Source organism: Marmota monax, unplaced genomic scaffold, assembly GCF_021218885.2.
Source record: "Marmota monax isolate L192 unplaced genomic scaffold, Marmota_monax_Labrador192_F-V1.1 WCK01_AAM20220418_F8-fsc00019, whole genome shotgun sequence".
NCBI classification, from domain to species: Eukaryota; Metazoa; Chordata; class Mammalia; order Rodentia; family Sciuridae; genus Marmota; species Marmota monax.
The window spans coordinates 6,220,610-6,241,460 of NW_026695242.1; the positions used below are offsets into that span (position 1 = coordinate 6,220,610).

The window sequence follows — 20,851 nt, forward strand, 5'->3', positions numbered from 1 at the left end:
TTTCCCCCCCTTTACTGTCCTACCTCCCACTGTTGGTTTTCATTGTTATTTTCCATTTCCTCTTCCTGTAATGTTTTGCTGAGGATGTTTTGAAGAGATGGTTTTCTAGCTGCGAATTCTTTAAACTTTTGTTTATCGTGGAAGGTTTTAATTTCATCTTCCATCCTGAAGCTTAATTTCGCTGGATACACAATTCTTGGTTGGAACCCATTTTCTTTCAGTGTTTGAAATATTTTATTCCAGGATCTTCTAGCTTTCAGAGTCTGTGTTGAAAGATCAGCTGTTATCCTGATTGGCTTACCCCTAAATGTAATCTGCTTCCTTTCTCTTGTAGCTTTTAAAATTCTCTCCTTATTCTGTATGTTGGGCATCTTCATTATAATGTGTCTAGGTGTGGGTCTCTTATGATTTTGCACATTCGGCATCCTGTAGGCTTCTAGGATTTGGGATTCTGTCTCATTCTTCAAGTCTGGGAAGTTTTCTCATATTATTTCATTGAATAGACTGCTCATTCCTTTGGTTTGGAGTTCTGTACCTTCCTGTATCCCAATGACTTTTAAGTTTGGTCTCTTAATGTTATCCCATATTTCTTGGATGTTCTGCTCATGGTTTCTTAACAGTCTTGCTGAGCTGTCTATGTTCTTTTCCAATTGAAATACTTTGTCTTCATTGTCTGATGTTCTATCTTCTAAGTGTTCTACTCTGCTGGTAGTATTCTCCATTGAGTTTTTAAGTTGGTTTATTGCTTCCTGCATTTCTAGGATTTCTGTTTGTTTGTTTTTTATAACCTCTATCTCCCTGTATAGTTGATCCTTTGCTTCCTGGATTTGTTTGCGTAATTCATTGTCGAAGTGATCTTTCATTGTCTGATTTTGCTGTCTAATGTCTTCCTTGAGACTCCAGATCATCTGAAGCATGTATATCCTGAATTCTTTATCTGACATTCCATCTGCTGCAGCTGTTACCTCTTCTAAAGTTGCGTTGACCTGCATTGCTTGTGGTCCTTTCTTTCCTTGTCTTTTCATACTCTGCTTGCGTTTCTTTCCTGCAGGCGCGGGCGGTGGCTCTGCTCTCTCCTTATTCCAATTGGGGTGTCGTGACTACCACGCCGGCAGGTCACTGGGCCTGTTCTGGGCGCTGGTGGCGGCTCTGTTCTGCCCCTACTCCAATTGGGGTGACGAGTGTACCACGCCGGCAGGCCACCGGGCCTGATCCGCCGGTCGGTTGCAGGTTTGCCTACCCTGCAGGCGCGGGCGGCAGCTCTGCTCTGCCCCTACTCCAAACGGGGTGACGTGTCTGTCGAACCGGCAGGCCACTGGGCCTGTCCCGCTGGTCGGTCTCAGGTCTGCCCACCTTTCGGGCACGGGGGGTGACTCTGCTCTGCCCCTACTCCAATTAGGGTGATGTGTGTACCACGCTGGCAGGCTCCTGGGCCTGATCCGCCGGTCTGTCGCAGGTCTGCCTACCTTGTAGGCGCGGGCGGCGGCTCTGCCCTGCCCCTCCTACCACGCCTGCGGACCGCTGGGCCTGATCTGCAGGTTGGTCACAGGTCTGCTAACCCTGTGGGCACGGGTGGCAGTTCCGTTCCGCCCCCACTCCAATTGGGGTAACGTGACCACCACACTGGCAGGACCTGATCCGGGCGTGGGGGAAGGATCTGCTCTGCCCCTACTCCAGTTGGGGTGACCTGTGTACCACGCTGGCAGGCCGCTGGGCCTGACCCGCCAGTCTGTCACAGGTCTGCTTACCTTGCCGGCGTGGGTGGCGGCTCTGCCCTGCCCCTCCTACCACGCCCGTGTACCACTGGGTCGCGGGTCTGCCCACCTTGCGGGCGCGGGTGGCGGCTCCGCTCCGCCCCCTCTCCAATTGGGGTCACGCGGTCACCACGCCGGGGAGCCGCTGGGCCTTCTCCGGGCGCTGGTGGCGGCCTGGCTCCTCCCCTCTGGCTCGACAACAAATCGAGAGAGACTCGGGTGTCTGTGCCTCACCCCCCCTACCAGGAGACCAACTATTTCTGTTGCCGCTGGTATTGATGAAGTTCTCTCCTCCGCCGCTTTCTGATGACATCAGATCTCTGCCATGTTGGTATCCTATGCGAATGGCAGCATTTTGTTCCCCTTGCCGGGCAACCAAAGCAACGGGTGAGTCCTGACCGGCCCTCAGCAGGACCCGGACCGAGAAGCAGTTTCCGCGGGCTCCTAGCCCTGGGCCAGGGCGGTTCCGGGAGCCGGAACTCGGCCGCTCCGTGCTCCGTGTATGCTCTGATAAGAGCAGGCTCCAAGAAGCAGCCTCCGCAGGCTCCCCAGCCCTGGGCTAGGGCAGTTCCGGGAGCCGGAACTCGGCCGCCCCGCGCTCGGTGCTCGCTCCGATAAGAGCAGGCTCTAAGAAGCACCCAGGTACTGAGCCCCAGCAATCTGTCCACAAGCCGCAGGCGAATGGCAGCCTGAAATTACCTGTTCTATGGCTGAATGAGCTGTGGTCAGTCGAAAACAGGGATGGTGACGTCAGCTCTCCAACATGGTGGCCACTGGCCTCCTCTGTGGTCTGGCCAGTGTGGAGAACCGAGATGGACCGCTTCCTTCTCCCGTCTCGAACCCAGAATTCAGCCCTGAGTACGATGCTTGCACGGCTGGCAGAAACTGCAGCGCTGTATCCCTGCGTCGCTATCTCCTCGTTTCCCAGCGCGTGCTGCAGACTCTAGCCGCGGGGCGATTTGCTGAATAAGCAGTGTTACCCTCCGTGCGACAAATCTCTAAAAGTGTTTGAGTCCCTGTAGCCAATCCTCGTGCGATGGAAATCCTTCCTCCAGGTTCCAGAGCACCCCACTATTGCTGGAAATTCCTAACAAGATAGCCTTTAGCCGTCCTGACTTGTCATACTCCCACACAGTGATGCAGCACACGGGGGCAATGCACTCCCCTCGCCGCCATCTTCCTCATTCCACATAATTTTTCAATGGTGTGACAAATAGAAAGTCTGGTGGTCCATTTTCAAAATATAGTGTTTAGTCTTAATTGGGATGTAAGATCTCATCATAGCCATTTTAACATTCCCTTTGCCCTCCCAAATTTTAAAATTAGCCAATTGCATAGACTGTACTCTGGAGCTCCTCCTATCAGAGCAAGGGGCAGTACTGTGTTACGGGTAAAAACAGGTGGACTGCCCGCTTGCTAACCAGGTGTAGTAGCAGGCACTGCAGGCAAAGGTAGTTTGCCCTATACTCAGAGTACCTGATTGTTAGCGCACCTGGTGTTTCTAACAATAGCCAGCCTCTAAGATGACTCTCTATGATGGATGTCTTGCCTGTAAGCATTCACACCCTTTTGTAGTCTCAACCCACATCAAATCAGGGCTGCTCTACATAACCAGTAGAACACAGGAGAAGTGATGGTGTGTAACTTCCAATGCTACCTGGTAAAAGACTGTGGCTTCTTCCTTGTTCTCTTGGATTACTTGCTCTGGGGGAAGCCAGTCACTATGAGGACAATCCTACTGCCCTACAGAGAAGCTTATATGTTGTGGTGCTTCCATCAAGAGCCACATTAGTGAGCTCCTTTAGACCTGGATCCTCTAAGCCCCATCAAGCCTTCAGATGACTGTAGCTCTTAGCTGACATGGGACAACTACGTTATGAGACTCCAAATTGCTTAACTAAACTATTCCTGAATCCCTAATCCACAGAAACACAGAGATAATAAAGGATTGTTGTTGTTAAGACCCTTTGCAGTAATTTGATACACAGTATTAAATAACTGTAGTATATACTGCATGGATTAGATTTTGTATAAATGATCACACTGTGCACAACCTTATACAACTTGCCTTTTATGCTCATTATTGCTTTGGGATTTATCCAAGTTGAATCACATTTATATATCATTCACTTAAACTCTGATACAGAATTTTATTATATAAAAAGATTATCATTTATCCATTGAAAACCCACATTTTCCCTATTACGAATAAAGAGAAAACTAAGAGTTAGCAACACTATTCAATGTTTTCAGTTTCTGATGTAATTCCCCCCTTTTCAAGTTATGTGTTTTATATTCACTCTTTGAGCCACCTGGAATTCACTTTTGTGATATAATAAGTCAATTATAACAGCACCATTTATTGAATACTCTGCACTTTCTTCTCTGATTGTAAAGCCAATTCTATCACACATCAACTTTCCATATAAATAAGATTTATGTCTTTTGATCTAATAATCTTCTTCTCCTTTTTCTTTCTTTGTACTGGGGATAGAATCTAGGGGCACTTAAGCACCGAGCCACATCCCTATTCCTTTTTCTTCATATTTTATTTAGAGACAAGGTCTCTCTAAGTTGCTTTAGAGCATGCTAAGTTGCTGAGGTTAGCTTTGAACTCTTGATCTTCCTGCCTCACCCTCCTGAGCTGCTGGGATTATAGGTGTGTGCCAGCACATCTGTTTCCAATTATCTTTCTTGCACCAATACTTCACTGTTTTGATTATAGTTTCTTTCTTTCTATTATAAGAATTATATTATACATTTTGGATTACAGTTTTAAAATTATACATTTGGATTACAGTCTTAATATGTGCTTTTGGTAAACCATACCCCCTTTGTTTTTCTATTTCAAATTTATCTCAGTTGTCTGTATAGTTTTATTCTTTCATACAAATTTTGAAATTCATGTTGAGTGTTAGACTAGCAATGGATTGAGTTTACAAATTCATTTGCAGGGAATGAACAATTCTTTGTAATACCTTCATGTTCATTAACATGGTATAACTCCACATTTATTCCCACCTTCTATTTCCTTCAATATAGTTTCTTCTTCTTTTTTGGAGAGAGAGAGAGAGAGAGAGAGAGAGAGAGAGAGAGAGAGAGAGAGAGAGAGAGAGAGAGAGGGAGAGAATTTTTTAATATTTATTTTTTAGTTTTCAGTGGACACAACATCTTTATTTTATTTTATGTGGTGCTGAAGATCGAACCCAGCGCCCGGTGCATGCCAGGAGAGCATGCTACCACTTGAGCCACATCCCCAGCCCCTAGTTCATTCTTCTGCCATACAAAAATATACTCAGAATATCTCTAATTTGTATATATAAATAAAATGTGCATGCTTCAAAATAACCTTGGAATGATTTACTTAAATGTGTACAAGGATTAAATTTTTGTTTAAATTATTTATAATATATTGCTACTTTTAAAAAACTGTTATACATTATTTGAAGAGTAATAATTTTGAGAAACCCTTATGTCTTAAGTCCATTATGTATTACTATAACAAAATACTTGAGGTTGAATATGTTCTAAAGACAAGAGATTTAAATAGACACAATGACTCATGCCTATAATCACAGTGTCTCTGGAGGCTGAGGCAGGAGTGGTCCTGAGAAAGATGGGGCAGATGGTTCCTGGTGCATTGTAATATGATGGATGGCATCAAAGAGGTCAAACACCAGGGATAACCTTCCTTTATAATAACTCAGTCTTGCAGTAATTAATCCAGTCCTGCAAGCCCAATACACTCCTGAGTCCTAATCCAGTCTTGAGATACCTAACCTAGTTTCTTGAGACTTAACCCAGTTTCTTAACAAAGGCATTAATCCATTTTTGAGTACAGTGACCCTGTGAACTAGTCATCTCCTTAAGGTCTCCTTATCCTGATAGTGTTGCATTGAGGAATTAAGCCTCAATATGAGTTCGTCCCTACTCAGTATGAGTGGGGACAAATCATAGCTAGATTACAGCAACATATGTAAATAATTAAGTGAAAATATCCTTCTACATTAATGTTAAAATATTAAATTTTAACAGAATTTAAGTTAAAAATTAACTTGAGTTGTTTGGTAAATTCAGTTGTTTGAGTCTTTCTAACCACTAATATAAATTGATTTTAATCAAATCAACTACATTTCATTGTGTAACTCAAGTGAATCAGTATTTGTATATCTGAATCCATAGAACTTGTAAAAACTATTTTCAGGAAGTCATTGTGAGGCTTAAATGATGCAAATTGTGAAAGTACTTAAAATAATTTTTAAATATATGGTGTTAAAAAGTCTTCTATTAAATAGTTGTATACTCCTAAGCCACCTGGAATTCAAAGTTCCCAGTACTAATTCTGGTTTGTTTGTTTGTTTTTAGTGCATGCTGGGCAAGTGCTCTACCTTTCAGCCACATTCCCAGCCTACTATTTCCAGTTCTCCTATATCAGTTTATGAAAATAATTAATCCATCATTATGTCAAAAGCCTTTGTGCTGAGTAAAAGGTCATTCTCTTCCTACCTTCCATTCATCTACCTGTATTATTCTGAGAATTAAATATTTTTAGTTTGTAAATATAAAATCCTGTCCTAATATATAGTTCTGAGTATTTTTTTCTTTTAAAATAATGTTTTTGATTATTGGAAAATAACAATAATTATACTTTAGTTCTTGGCCCATTTTCATTTCCAGGTGGCTAAAAGCTGAAAATGATTCCAAAGTACAGACAGTGGAGAACAGCAGAAAAATTATGGTACTGGAATCTTAGATTTGGTAATACTCAATTTTATCAAAAGAGAACACCTTGAATCTATAATCTATGGCCACATTACTGAATACAACTGAACTTCAGTTTCCTCACCTATAATGCAGGTATACTAACAAGGCCTGAGAAGGCTCAATGAAAATCATGAACAGCTCTGTGCAGCAGCACACACCTGTAATCCCAGCGGCTTGGGATGCTGAGGCAGGAGGATGGCAAGGTCAAAGCCAGCCTCAGCAACTTTGAGGCCCTAAGCAACTTAGCAAGGCCCTGTATCAAAATAAAAATTTTTTAAAAAAGAGCTGGGGATATGGCTCAGTGGCAACCCCACCCTGGGTTCAATCCCCAGTAGCCTCCATCACACTCACAAATTGTGAACATATCTTGTTTAAAAGTTTTTCTTACTTTTCTTAAAATCTAGAGTTTAAATCCAATCATCTCTTTAATTGTTAAGATAATAAAACTAACGTACTCCACAGAAGACAACAAGGAAAAAGGAGTGTCTTGGTAAAACACCAGGTTGGCCAGGTTGTAGAGCTCAAGGAACTTTCACTCATTGCTGATGGGAGCCCAAAATGTCATAGCCGTTTTAGAAGACAATTTATTTCTTATAAAACCAAACACACTCTTACCAATCATGCTCCCTGGTATTTACCCAAAGGGATTAAAGATTCATGTCCACACAAAAACTTGAACATGTATGCTTATAGTAGCTTTATTTAAAATTGTCAAAACTTGGAAGCAACCAAGATCTCTTTCAGTAGGTGAATGGATAGATTGCAGTACATCCAGACAATGGACTAATACTCAGTGCTAAAGTGAAATGATCTATGAAAAGACATAAAGAAAATTTGTTTCTTGCCGTCTTTTTTTTTTTTTTTTTTAATTTTCTTCCTTCTTTCTTGAGATGTTGTATTACTATGTTGCTCAGGGTGGTCTCAAACTTGTGGGCTCAAGCAATCCCCCTTGCCTCAGCCTTTCTTGCTATTGCAGCTGCTACATGGAGAAAACTGAAATGTATTACTAAGTGGAAAAAGTCAATCTGATAAAGAAACTATGTATATATACACAATAGAGTATTACTCAGCCTTAAAGAAGAATGAAATTATGGCATTTGCCAATAAATGAATGAAACTAGAGAATAGTATGCTAAGCGAAATAAGCCAATCCTAAAGAACTAAAGGCCAAATATTTTCTCTGACATGTGGATGCTAATTCACAATGGGAGTGGGGAGAATAGAGGTAATTTGGACTAGATAGAGGGGAGTGAAAAGAGGGGAAGGGGCATGGGGGTAAGAATGATAGAATGAATCGGACATTATTACCCTATGTGCATCTATGATTATATAACCTGTGTAACTCTATACCACAAACAACCAGAAAAATGAGAAGTTATACTTCATTTATGTATGATGTGTCAAAATGCATCCTACCATCATGTGTAACTAATTAGAATATATATGGTGTGTGTGTGTGTGTGTGTGTGTGTATGGGCAACCTGAAAGGCTACATATTATATGATTCCAACCACATGACACATTGTTAAAGGCAAACTGTAGAAACTATAAAAAAGATCCGTGGTTGTCAGGGGGCTAGGGAGGAGGGAAGGATAAACAGGTGGAGCACAAAGGATTCTTGAGGCAGTGAAACTACTCTGAATGATTCTATAATCATGGAGACATGTCTTTAAACCCACAAAATATAAAACACCAAGAACCTTAATGTGAATTATGGACTTTGGATGATGATTTGTCAATGTAGGTTCATGGACTGTAGCAACTCTGCCACTCTGATTGGGGGTGCTGGTAATGGGGGAGGATGTGCATGTGCCTGGGGGCACAGAGCGCAGAGCTATCTTTTAGAACCTAAAATTTTAGAACCTAAAATGGCTCTAAAAAAAATGGAGTTTTAAAATAAGCATGTTATACAAGTTAATTTGGTGTTTCTTAATATTTTTGGTTAACTGACCTCTGAGAATCTGATGAAGCTATAGAGAGACTCCTCCCTAAGTCCTTTTTCCTAGAAAAATTTCAAACAATTTATACATAAGAATTTTAGATATAATTTATTTTACTGCACTGGAAATTTAATTTCTTCTACTGTCATATTTTAAATACTTTCAAAAACTGAAGATTTTTCCTCATTTTTAGACTAAAAGTAATGACCATTTCCTTTTTTTTTAAGAAATAAAGCATAAAAGTAATTAAACAAATTAGTTTTTAAAATTTTGGGGAGGTACTGGAGATAGAACCCAGGACCTCACACATGCTAGCAAGTACTCTATCACCGAGCTACGGGGGCCCCATCTTCCTTCTCTTTTCTGAGACAGGGTCACTAACTTGTCCTTGAACTTGTGATACTCCTGCCTCAATCCCCCAAGCAACTTTAATTCTGTACAAAATTACATGTCAATTATAAGATTGCTATTATTTGGCTTGAATAAAAGAAATCACATAACAGCTTGGTTTTGGAACATGGTAACTTTTATATAATATTTGATATCTAAAAAGCTGTACCTTGATGTTTTGATGAAAAGAAGCAGTGAAAACTGAGAAAGGTATGTTTCTTAGTATTCTGTGATTCTTACATAATATAACTGTGATTCTTAACATAATCTCAGTTCCCACAGCTCACACTGCCCGATGATGCTAGGTGAGGCTTGTGTAAGAAACCTAAAGATTCTGTGACTCCTAGAATTGAATGTATTACACTGCTTTGATGTAATATCACCAGTGAAAAGATTACAAATCCAAGTTTCAATTCTGAGGTTTTCTGAGTCAGAGGTAGTCTTCAAGAGCTTTGAGGTTTTTCTAGATGCCTGCAAAGAAACTAGCAGAATTTTTCATTCCGTGACTAGTTTACTGAGATACTTCCTCCAGCAGTAGATGAATAAGAAGAGATACTTCCTCCAGCAGTAGAAAATTCCATGGTTATCCATTTCTAATTACCTAACTTAGAGCAGCAGCTTAGCTAAAGGGTTTATGACCTTTCTGCCAAGCCCATAATAATGACTTTAAGGTGATGAATTAGAAGTTTACACTCATTCATAAAGCCCTAAACATCCCCGAGCAAATCAAGCCATGAATAAACTCCTCCTGTACTAAATTCTTTTATCTTAAAAGGTAAATCTACTATCAAAAAATTAGCAAGCAAAAACTAATTTTATATTTTGATCCTTTCTCTTGATAAAAACTTTGTTCTCAAGAAATTGTTCCTTCTGTGGTAGTAGGCCTGCTGGAAGTCTTCAAAATGCCTGTATGTGTCAATGAAAAAAAGCAATACAATATCACAACAGGCAGGGCTGTGTCCCCAGCAGGGCAGTATATATCTCTGCATTACCATCTGTGTAGAGAGAAACAAGATCCTCCTTCCAGTAAAAAAACAAAACAAAACAAAACTTTTTCCCCCAGTGGTTATTTCAGCAAAGAAATTTAACACTCGATTTTAAGAAAGGTCAATGTTAATAGCCTTTCTAGTTTCCACAAGAGAGTCATATATTAGGAATTTTTCTATGACCATGTCAACATGCATATTAATAGAAAACTAGGAACTAACTGTTTAGTGCAAAATCAGTCATTTTATCAAACTGCATCCAGGGAAGAAATGAGAGTTTCTAATTCCCTCAAAATTTACTTCAAAATATTAGAAAAAATAACAGCAATCCTAAACAGATTATATCACCTAAAATCTGACATAAATTTGCTTCTACTCAAAAATAAGCCAGTTCAAACAATGTCAGCACATACAGCTTAAAGTCTTTCAATATCATGTGGCTACTTTTTTGGCAATGTGAAAAGCCAATCTTTTATAAAATTCTTCAAGAAAGGGTTCTTTGATGGAATAAATTTATCTCTATTTTGGCAAATTAAAATTTCTACTTACAAAGAAGTCCAAAAACTGGTGCTGGGGGCAAGGTTCACTAGTATAGCTCTTGCCTAGCATGCACGACACCCTGGGTTCGATCCCCAGCACTGTGAAACAACACCAACAAAACCCCCCCTCAAAGTCCAAACAATCAGATATATTTTGAAAATGGAAAAATGTATCTTCAAATTTAGGGTTGTGAGGCTCTATGTCCTATCACCTTTGGTGATTACATAGGTTCCTTTTTTCATTTCTCTTTTGTTATCAAGTCTTAAAAGTTAGAATGAAAGATATATAGCTGTGAACTATGTCTGTGCTCTCAATATGATGATGACCTTAGTATAGAAATTCCAACTATGTACAACAGTGGCTATTTATAACACTGCTTCACTCAAAAACATTTTTTCTCTTTTCCCCAAAAACTATTTTTAAAAGTAACAGGAGGCCAGGTGTGGTGGTGCATCCCTGTATTCCCAGTGACTCAGGAGGCTGAGGCAGGAAGATTGCAAGTTTTAGGTCAGCTTTAGCAACTTAGGACATCATAATGACAACAACAACAACAATAGAAAATCTCTAGAATATATAAAGAACCCAGAGACATTTAACCACTGAGCCACATCCCCAGTCCTTTTTATTTTTTATATAAAGAACTTTGACAACTCAAAACTAACAAGAGTTTTTTTTTTTGTTTGTTTTGTTTTCTTTTTGGTACTGGGGATTGAGCCTTGGGCCTAAATTTTGAACATTTCCCCCCAAAAACATCTGATTACTAAACACATGAAAAGCTGTTCAATATCATTAAGCAACAATACAAGGCCAATTAAAATCATGACAAAGTAATACAGCACATCTTTGAGTGTCTACAGTCAAGAAGACTGATCATGCCAAGAGCTGCGGAAGATGTGGGAAGCCACAGCACTCACACACTGCTCGTCGGGGAAGGTAACCAACCTGGGAGTGGGGGAGGCTCAGATGTGGACAGCCCTCGTTTGGGTGTGTAATGTATCAGAAGAGTGTCAGAGGGAAGAGAAATACCTACTCACTGCTTTGGAAAGGAGTAAGGGCATTGCAGTCTTCTGGCCCTTGGCCACGATATGAATTCTGATATGTGGGTACATCCTGAGTCCTGACTGGGGGAAACACACTCGCCTGTCTTTTGGCTGCAGTAAGTGGATTGTTGCTTTTTAATATAATAAACAATATTAGTATGTAATTGGTACCACTTTAGCAGTTTTTAAAAAGTCTTTCAGAAATAGGTAAAAGAAAGCCAATATTTCCCTTGTTTTGATTTTGGTCTATTTTCCCTAACAACCTTTCCATATTACAAATGAGTAACCACAAAAGGGTATTTCCTCCAAGTTTAGAGAGTGCAGCAAGTAAGAACACACTGTCTAGAAACAGCTTTGCAAATATCTACACTGACAGAATAGTCTAGGATTCTCATGATTCATCATCCATGATTCTTCAGTCTAAATTGTCTTTGTAAGTTTGCAGGATGCTCTTTCAATGGTTGCCATGCTTATAGATGAATAAGAATATGCTTCCAAAGTACATTATGAAGACACAAATTGGGTGTCAACCTAATTTATATGCAAACAGAGATATGAAAAATTATGTTATATATGTGTAATAAGAATTGTAATGCAAAAAAAGCCAAAACAAAACCAAAGTACGTGTATAAAGACATGAATTGGAGTGAACATACTTTATATACAAAGATATAAAAAATTGTGCTCTGTATGTGTAATAAGAATTGTAATGAATTCCGCTGTTGTGTATAAAAAATAAAATCAATTAAATAAAAAAAGAATATGCTTATAAATGAATGATAATAAGGTTGAAATTGGAATTCTAACAAACCAAATTCTACACAGAAGAAACATATTTAACAGTCAACCTCTAAACCAAGCAGCCTAAACTGTACATGTACAATGAGAGTAAAAGTTGTAAAGAAGGGCAGGGAATATAGCTCAATGGGGAGCACCTTCCTGGTATGTGTGAGGCCTGGGTTTGATTCCCAAAATAAAATAAAAGTAAAGTAAAGTAGACATATCTCCCTCTACTAGTGTGAAAAAAACCAAAGCTTAGATTCTGAAGCCAGTTTATAGCATTGTAGACATTTACAAAGGATTACATGTGATCTCCCAAGTATCTGTTCATCTCTTCCCATATCAAAGAAGAAAATTACAGTCCTCAGCCTAAGGGAAGAAAAAGACAAGCAAGAGCAGAGGGTCTCAGACTTCGAATTGCTTCTGTCTAGGCTCTGACGCCATGATGGGGCTAGAGTGTTTGATCATCATAATGTGGAAACCAGACAGTTAGGGAATACCAGAAACAGCGCTTCTCTCATCTTCACATTACCTATGTCCTCACTTTTAAAACGAACATTCTGTGACCTATGAAGACTTGATGGGCCTCTTATTTTCTCTTCTTAGTTTCTCCTCTAAATTCACTAGATCCTCAACCAGATTTTAATTCCTTTCTTTAATCTTTCCTTCTATGAAACCCAATTCTACCTTATGTGAAAGATTTTAGTTTATTAGTTTACACATCAGCTAGGGAATGTAAACATTAAGTGAAAGAAAGGAAAAAAATTAGACACTAAAAAATGGCTTTGCCAAAACTCACCATCAGAGGGCACAACAGTACTGCAATAAACAACTCCCAAATTCTGCCAGGAGGAGAGCCTCTGGTGGACCTACAAAAAGAAGACACATCTACTGTCAGGCAGAACAACAAATGTTACACAAGTAAGTGTATGCAGGAAATAAAAATAGCTTTTGAGTGTATCAGTACTGTGTATCCTTTGTAGAAAAGTTTAGAAATTCAGGTAAAAGAATATTAAAGACTTTCGAACTCCTAACATCCACAGATAATAGCAACGATGAACTTTTCTTGGTGTATTTTCAAGATTACATACACATTTACATACACACACATAAGTACAAATGTTATATTAAGATTAGAATTACACCTGATGAATCATTGTAAAAACATTTGATATTGTTGATATGTGCTATCAAGACTAAACTACATTTTCTTGCTCATTTCTCTTGTTAGCCTTCACACCTGCATTTCCTGCCTATCCTTTACCAAGTACAAGACAGGTACTAAGTAGCTGTATCATGAATATACCATTATGTGGGTAGGTATCTGCTCTTTCTCCTTTTGTAAAGTATGGACAGGCAACCTTGGAGTCCCCACTCACCACCTTCTCTGTGTTAGAAGGAAATCACAGTCACACCCACTTTTGCTACTTCTTCAAAGAGAAATGCCACTGTGGGTCTGGAACTAAGGTTCTCATAATTAAAACTTTTTGACTTGCCCCAAACTTTATTTATTCCTTTGTACCTTTTACTTTCTTAGCTACAAAAAGTATCAAAGGAAGAAGAAAGGAAGGCAACTTGAGTCTTGGTCCACAGCTAATTTACTTTTTTAGGTTTAAATATTTGATTCATTAGAAATTAATTTTAATCAAAGAAGTAAAAATCCAAGTATCCCTCTAATGACAATACAGCTGTCCCATAGTGAATAATTCTTTTCCTCATTCATTGGAAATGCTAGTTTCATAATTTTCCAAATACCTATATAATTCTGGATCTACTTCTGAACTTCTATCCAATGATCTGTTTATGTGTGCCATAAATAGTTCTTTGTTTCAACATTCTATTTTATAATCTATTTTAATATCTGTTAGGGCTAGTTTTCCCTTGTCATTTTCTTTAAAATTTTTCTTACCTATTCCTTATTATCTATTTCTCCATATGAACTTTAGAGTCAGTTTATCTGCTTACACACACATGTACACATAATCCTACAGTTAAAAAAAATAACAGTATAGTATAGTGGGTGAAAAAGTAGAGTCTGGGGCTGGGGTTGTAGCTCAGTGGTAGAGCACTTACCTCACATGTGTAAGGCACTGGGTTTGATTCTCAGCACCACATATAAATGCCACCTTGGGCAAGTTCATGAGACTCTTGGTGCCTTGATTTCTACACTAAAAGATGTACTACTACTAATACCTACTATATAAAGCTGTTGTGAGGACTAACCGAGTAATACATATAAAGCATTTAGAAAGATAGCAGGCATACAGTAAGTGTTCAAAAATGTTGCCATTTTGAGACTGTATCAACTCCATGGATTAATAAAAAAACCTGACATCTGGATGATTTTGAGTCTTTTTACCCAACAACCTTGTAAGCCTTTCAATTTGAGTCTCTATTTGCATCCCTGAGAAGAATTTAAAATTTTTTTTCATACAGATCTTGTATGTCCTTCTTCTTTGTGGAATGTTCTTGTACTGTCTTGTCCAATAATAAGACCACAACTCCCATGTTGTTTTAGTTTGCATGTGCCTGTTATATCTCTGTTGGTCCTTCCTGATTTTGTTGTTTTAGAAATGACTATGGATAGTTTTTGGTGTGTGTATGTTGTGTGTTGGTGGTGGTATTTTTTATTGTTGTTTTTTATGGTGTAGGGGATTAAACCCAGGGACACTCCCACTGAGCTACACTCCTGGCCCTTCTTAGTTTTTATTTTGAGACAGGGTCTCTCTAAATTGCCTTAGGCTATGCTTGAACTTGTGATTTCTTGCCTCAGCTTCCAGAGTCACTGGGATCATAGGCAAGCACCACTGTATCCAGCTAAATAGCTTTCTTTATGATCTAATCTGGAAATATTTTAGAAAGTTTAGCTTATTTACATTTATTTATTTACATTCATATAATATACATATTTAATCTTTCAGTTATGAACTTTTATGATATGCCTTTTTTTTGGTTACTCTCTTAAAAATAGTTTACTAAAATAGTTTATCCTTATTGTGTTTTAGTCATTATGCATGTATTCCTTCTGATAATTTGGAAGGTTTACTTTTTTACTCTACTAGTTTTTTTCAGGTAAAAGTCAATTTTTTTAATGGTCTTATTATCTCTCTGAGTTTTTCTCCTACCAATCTTCCTCTTAATCACTGAACTTTAGCCCTTCTAAATTCATCCCTATATCTTGAACAGCTATTCTTTTGCTTTAGAACCTTTGCATAGCTACTGCTTGGATAATTTCCAGATTATTTACTTCAAATCTAAGTGAGGCCTATTCTGGCCCCACAATTTAAAATGGCAATCCCATCGTTTGGTATTCCCTTGCACCCCATAACTTTACATAAAATATACCTTATATTAAAATATAAAAATCCTTTATTATGAGCAATGATGAACTAATAATTATGCTTTTTTCTTCCCTTTACCATCCAGTTTAGCTCATTATATTACTTCCTTTAGAGTTGACCTTTCACTTCCAGCTATGTACCAACTATGTGTCCAGCTACCTACTCCCCTCTATCCCATAACTTAAACTTTCATTGGATTTATTTTAAATCACTTCTGATGCTTGACATATTACTTCACATCATTTCTATTCCTCATTCTAACTTCCAGTAAGTTATATATCATTACTATACTGTCAAGGTTTTAAAGATGTACAATCCTCTATACCCTAATACCCACATTTGTTTTAGTCTTCATTCTATTGATCAATGAACTCCATGATCACTGCCAATTCTTTCTTTAGCTATAGTTTCTGCTTTCATTTCTTTGTCAGTTGAACTTTGTCTTGCAGAAGGGGCCTTAAAAGCTAAATTTCCTGAAGCTTGGCATGTTAATTCCTAAATTAGTCTTTTCTTGAGGCTTGGTAAAGTGTCAGCACTAAATGTTGCTTTGGAGAAGTCTGAGGTCACCTGCTTCTTTTGGAGAACCATGCTTGACTGGCTTTGTTGGGAATCTGCTACCATAGGTACCATCTCTAGGTTATCCCCTATACCTACTTGACTTTCACTGGATTTGGAACCTTTATTTATATATTTTGATTTGGAATTGCAGAGATCTCCCTGGTTACACTAAATTTGGAGCTTATATTTCTGGTTTTTATGTTCCTCCCCATTCTAAGGTATGCAAAAGAGAAAGGACAAACTCCTATCTTTATTGGGTCATAAATACTTCATGTAGTAACTTTTTTTAAAAAATATTTTTTAGTTGTTGATGTATCTTTATTTTATTTATTTATATGTGGTGCTGAGAATTGAACCCAGTGCCTCACACATGCTAGGCAAGTGCTCTTCCACTCAGCTACAACCCCAGCCCCATTATAAAAAGTTACTACTTTTTATACAAAGTAGTAACTTTTTAATATTGACAGTTTCAAAAACACCCAGAGGTAGAGAGCAAAGTGTGAAGAAATCCCATGTACCTGTCACCTGCTTCAATATTTATCAAAAAAAATTAAAAAAAAAATAATTCTAGCAACTTGGAAGATTGAGCCATGAGGATCACAAGTTCGAGGCCAGCCTCGTCAACTTAGCAGGATCCTCAGGAACTTATGAGACTCTGTCTCAAAAAATACAAAGGACTGGGGATGTGGCGTAGTAGTAAGGCACACTGAGTTTAATACCCAGTACCATAAAATTTAAAAAATATACATATAATCTCAATATTTTATCAAACTCAGTTCATCATCTATATACTCAGTTTCCCTTCCCCTATCCTCAGAGTTTATTAAAGGAAAATCCAACCCTCGTATCACTTTACTTAAAAATAGTATACATCTACTGGACCATTTTGAAACTAGAAGTGCTCTGTCTTCCACGATTTTACACATATAATTTTTAACAATAATAACAGATGTTTTTGTGGCACAGAGAACTGCATCACACATGGTTGTTTATGAATAATATTTTTTAGATGCTACAGAAAATGGATCAGCAGGCCAGCCACCTGTTTTTGTAAATAAAGGTTTATTGGACATAGCCAGGCTCATTCATTTACTTGCTATTGTGGGTTAACATACTCTCTCACTCCAGAGTTCAGCAGTTGTATATTTACAGAAAGTTGAGTATTTGAAGTGGAGACCATGCAGCTCAAAAAAAGCTAAAATATTTATAATTTGGCCCTTTATGTTTTCTGACCCTTGCTGTAGAAAAAATTTGTGTAGTTTTGAGATATTCACTTTCCAAAGTCCTTTCCTGCCCATTTCTATAAGGACACTAACAATTACAATATACTATCTGAGTGTTCACAAACACAAAGATGGGTCCTTTTCTTTAAATCTTCTAGTAGCTTTCAGTCTAATAAGGCCACTGAAAACAAAAGTGATTTTGCTCTTGCCTTTTCTCTTGAAATATAGTAAAGACAAACATGAACAATGGAAAAACAAAAAAGACAAAACAACAAAAACCCAGAGAAGATATTTTTTAAACCAAAGAAGCATTGCTATACCTATTTTCCACGGCTCCCCTTAGTGGAGTATATTTCATGGGTACAATTTTATTCTCAATATTATAAGCAAGTAGTAAGCTTTTTAGGTCTTTTTTTAAATTTTTAATAGCAAACTTTAAATAAATACTTGACTGATGCTGAAAGTTTAAAAAATAAATATGACAAGTTTAAGCAAAAACATTCAGGCAAGTGGTATGTTTTACCCATATATTTCAAAGGAAGAGACCAAGTCTAAGAAAGTATTTAGAACACACAAAGATAATCAGAGAAAGGATATACCTCTAGGCAATATTAATGCCAAACAAATAAGGTAATATGGTCCCAACACAGTCCCTTTGAAAGAAAATACAAGTTTATACTTTTGATAAAAACAGTCCATATCTTTGGTAACTTGAGAACTTCAAAGAAAAGCATGAGCTGGGAGTGAAAGTAAAGGCCTGTATAACGCCCGTCTGTATTACAACCTTTAGCCCAGGAAAGGAAAAACACCAGCAGCATCAGTGTAGAGTCCCACTCCAAACACTGTGCTCAACTTCCCCAAAGCAAGGGATTCAGGCCAATTAAAAAAATAAAATAAAAATTTAGTATTATAAAGAGAAAGTTCATGTCCTCGGGTTAAATTATTAAATTCAAGCCCAAACTTAACTTTTAGGGTTGGGGATGTAGCCCAATAGTTGAGCACTTGCCTAAGATCCGTGAGGCCCTGGGCTGCATCCAAAACACCACAACACAAAACAAAACAAAACACCTTACTTTTAAATTCTTTACTACTATCATAAACTATGCAGTTTTTCCTACATTCACCTTTCACAGTTCAGAAGAGCAAACTCAGCAGTATATTTCTGCCAACAATTTGAAAAGGCTGTCAAGTTTAAATAACCTGTCAATATCCCAAAGTATTCAGGGCCAATTAGACATGAGGGGAAAGAAAGGAAGAGGAGGGGAAGGAAGAAAAGCAAGGAGGAAACAGGGAGGAGAAAACATTATTGCCTTATTAACTGAGTTCCCTTTATTTAGGAAAACACTGGCATCTAATTTCATCAGAAATCAAATACCTAATACCTTTATCAAACTATACCAAACAAAGTATACTATATTAAGTACATCAAATAGCTTTAGATGGAACTACTACATATATCTGTCCAAGGATGAAACCTTGTTACAAACAGCCTACCCATGCCACAAGTTTAGATCAATCAAATAATAGTTCCCTGTTACATTTCCCTTAGTATAACATGAAATGCTTATAAAAATGGGTTCTTTTTAACATTATTTAAATGTTCCAAAAATTTCTTTTTAAAGACCAGGGTAGGGCTGGGGATGTGGCTCAAGCGGTAGCGCACTCGCCTGGCATGCGTGCGGCCCGGGTTCGATCCTCAGCACCACGTACAAAACAAAGATGTTGTGTCCACCAATAACTGATAAATAAATGTTTTAAAAAAAAAAAAGACCAGGGTACCCACATTTCAACAACTTTGTCAACTCTTATCTCCAGAACGCTGAACTTGTCAGTCTTCTATGGTTGACAGAGTGGAACTACTTGAGTTGGTCTCCACCAAGACATGCACACAACAGCTTCTACAATGTGGGGTCAGCTTTCTCCATATTTTTGATATAATAAAATGGTTGAAGCATCGCATAAGCAAGTTTTTTTAAACTACCTCTCATCTATCAAAATTCTAAAATAAGCACGCACTGTGGCTTCAAACCCTGGAGATCTGAGAGGTGGGGAAACATTGGAGTTAAAAGATGGGGCCCAGTTTCACCACTCAGTGTCTTGAGTTTCAATCTCAATGACTCAATTCTCCTCTGTGTTAAATTTACAATAACCAAACAATTCATGAGGCTAGTTTCACTTAAGGATGTGACAATATAAATGTAACAACACTTGAATAACAGTTTCTGTTATTCACTTTAATGTTCTATAGAAATATGAACTCAAACTTTTAATCTCCTTAAGCGATTGTCTCACTGAAAAGAATTTAATAAGTATAATGCATCCATTTCACACCTCTCTCTAAGCACAGGGATGTAAAGGCAGATACGTGAGGTTTTAAAAGAGCACCTCTTCATATAGCACCATAAAAGAGTTGAACAGTTAGACTGAAGAGGGTGTATTTTATTGTTCTTTTTTTTTTTCTTTTATTGGGTGGGACTAGAAATTGAACCCATCAACACTTTACCCTTGAGCAATATTCCCAGCCACTGCCCGACCTGCCACCTTTTTTTACTTTTTATTTTGAGACAGGGTCTTGCTGAGTTGCCTAGGCTCGCCTCAAATGTGATCCTCCTACCTCAGCCTCTTGGGTTGTTAGGATTACAGGCATGTGTCACCAAGGAGACAAAGTTTTTGATGCAGTTTAAGTGAAGGTGGTATCGATAGTTTGTGAGTTAAATTATCTAATTTAGTATTAGAAAATTATTCACCTCTTAAGATGTTTACTACATTATATTATAACATGGGCCAATATTTTCCCCACTAGAATATATCATAACTTTCTAACAGAAGTCATAACATAACAGAAGTACATATCATTATTATTTTCTTCTTTTTTTCATACTTTTAATTTAACAATGTTTTTATCTTAGACTTTTTGGTATTACTCCCAATGACAACCTGTGATTGATACTGTACAAGAACCACAGTCCAAATTCGTTGTAACCCTAGATCCCTTGTATCTGAGTCATCTTGCACCAACATTTGGAATGTTTATACCCTAGGCTGGCCAGGCATGGTGGTGAGCCACTGCAAGCCCAGCAGCTCAGGAGGCTGAGGCAGGATGATTGCAAGTTCAGAGTAGCTTCAGCAATTTATCGAGAACCTGAGCAACTAAGTGAGACCCTATCTCTAAATAAAATATAAAAAGGGCTGGGGATGTAGCTCAGTGGTTAAGTGACCCTGGGTTCAATCCCTGGTACCAAAACAACAACAAACAAACAAAGGTATACCCTATGGGGACTACATTTTGCTTTAGAGATGCACTTTTACCCCTGAATCCCAGAGTAGATCTGTTAGTGATATCAGAGCAAAAACTCTGCTTTTCTTAAATGATAACTTATCCACATAAAATTAGAAAATTCTTCTGTATTTCATTTCTTTTCTATCATTTATTATGAATCTACAATTCACAAGGAAAAGTGCAAACTATGCTTAGTGACTCCTTTATATCATCCCACCTGTTTTTGCAAGTTCAGAGCCAGCCTCAGCTGGCTAT

General features: G+C 38.2%; 1 protein-coding gene across 1 annotated transcript in view; it reads right to left on the reverse strand.

The window, feature by feature from the left end:
* Window positions 1-20,851, reverse strand: part of Mcu (mitochondrial calcium uniporter) — a 192,154-nt gene that overhangs the window by 38,139 nt on the left and 133,164 nt on the right. The window contains exon 2 of the mRNA XM_046419789.2: window positions 12,994-13,063. Coding sequence (XP_046275745.1) covers window positions 12,994-13,063 — 70 coding nt within the window. The remainder of the gene's footprint in view (window positions 1-12,993; window positions 13,064-20,851) is intronic.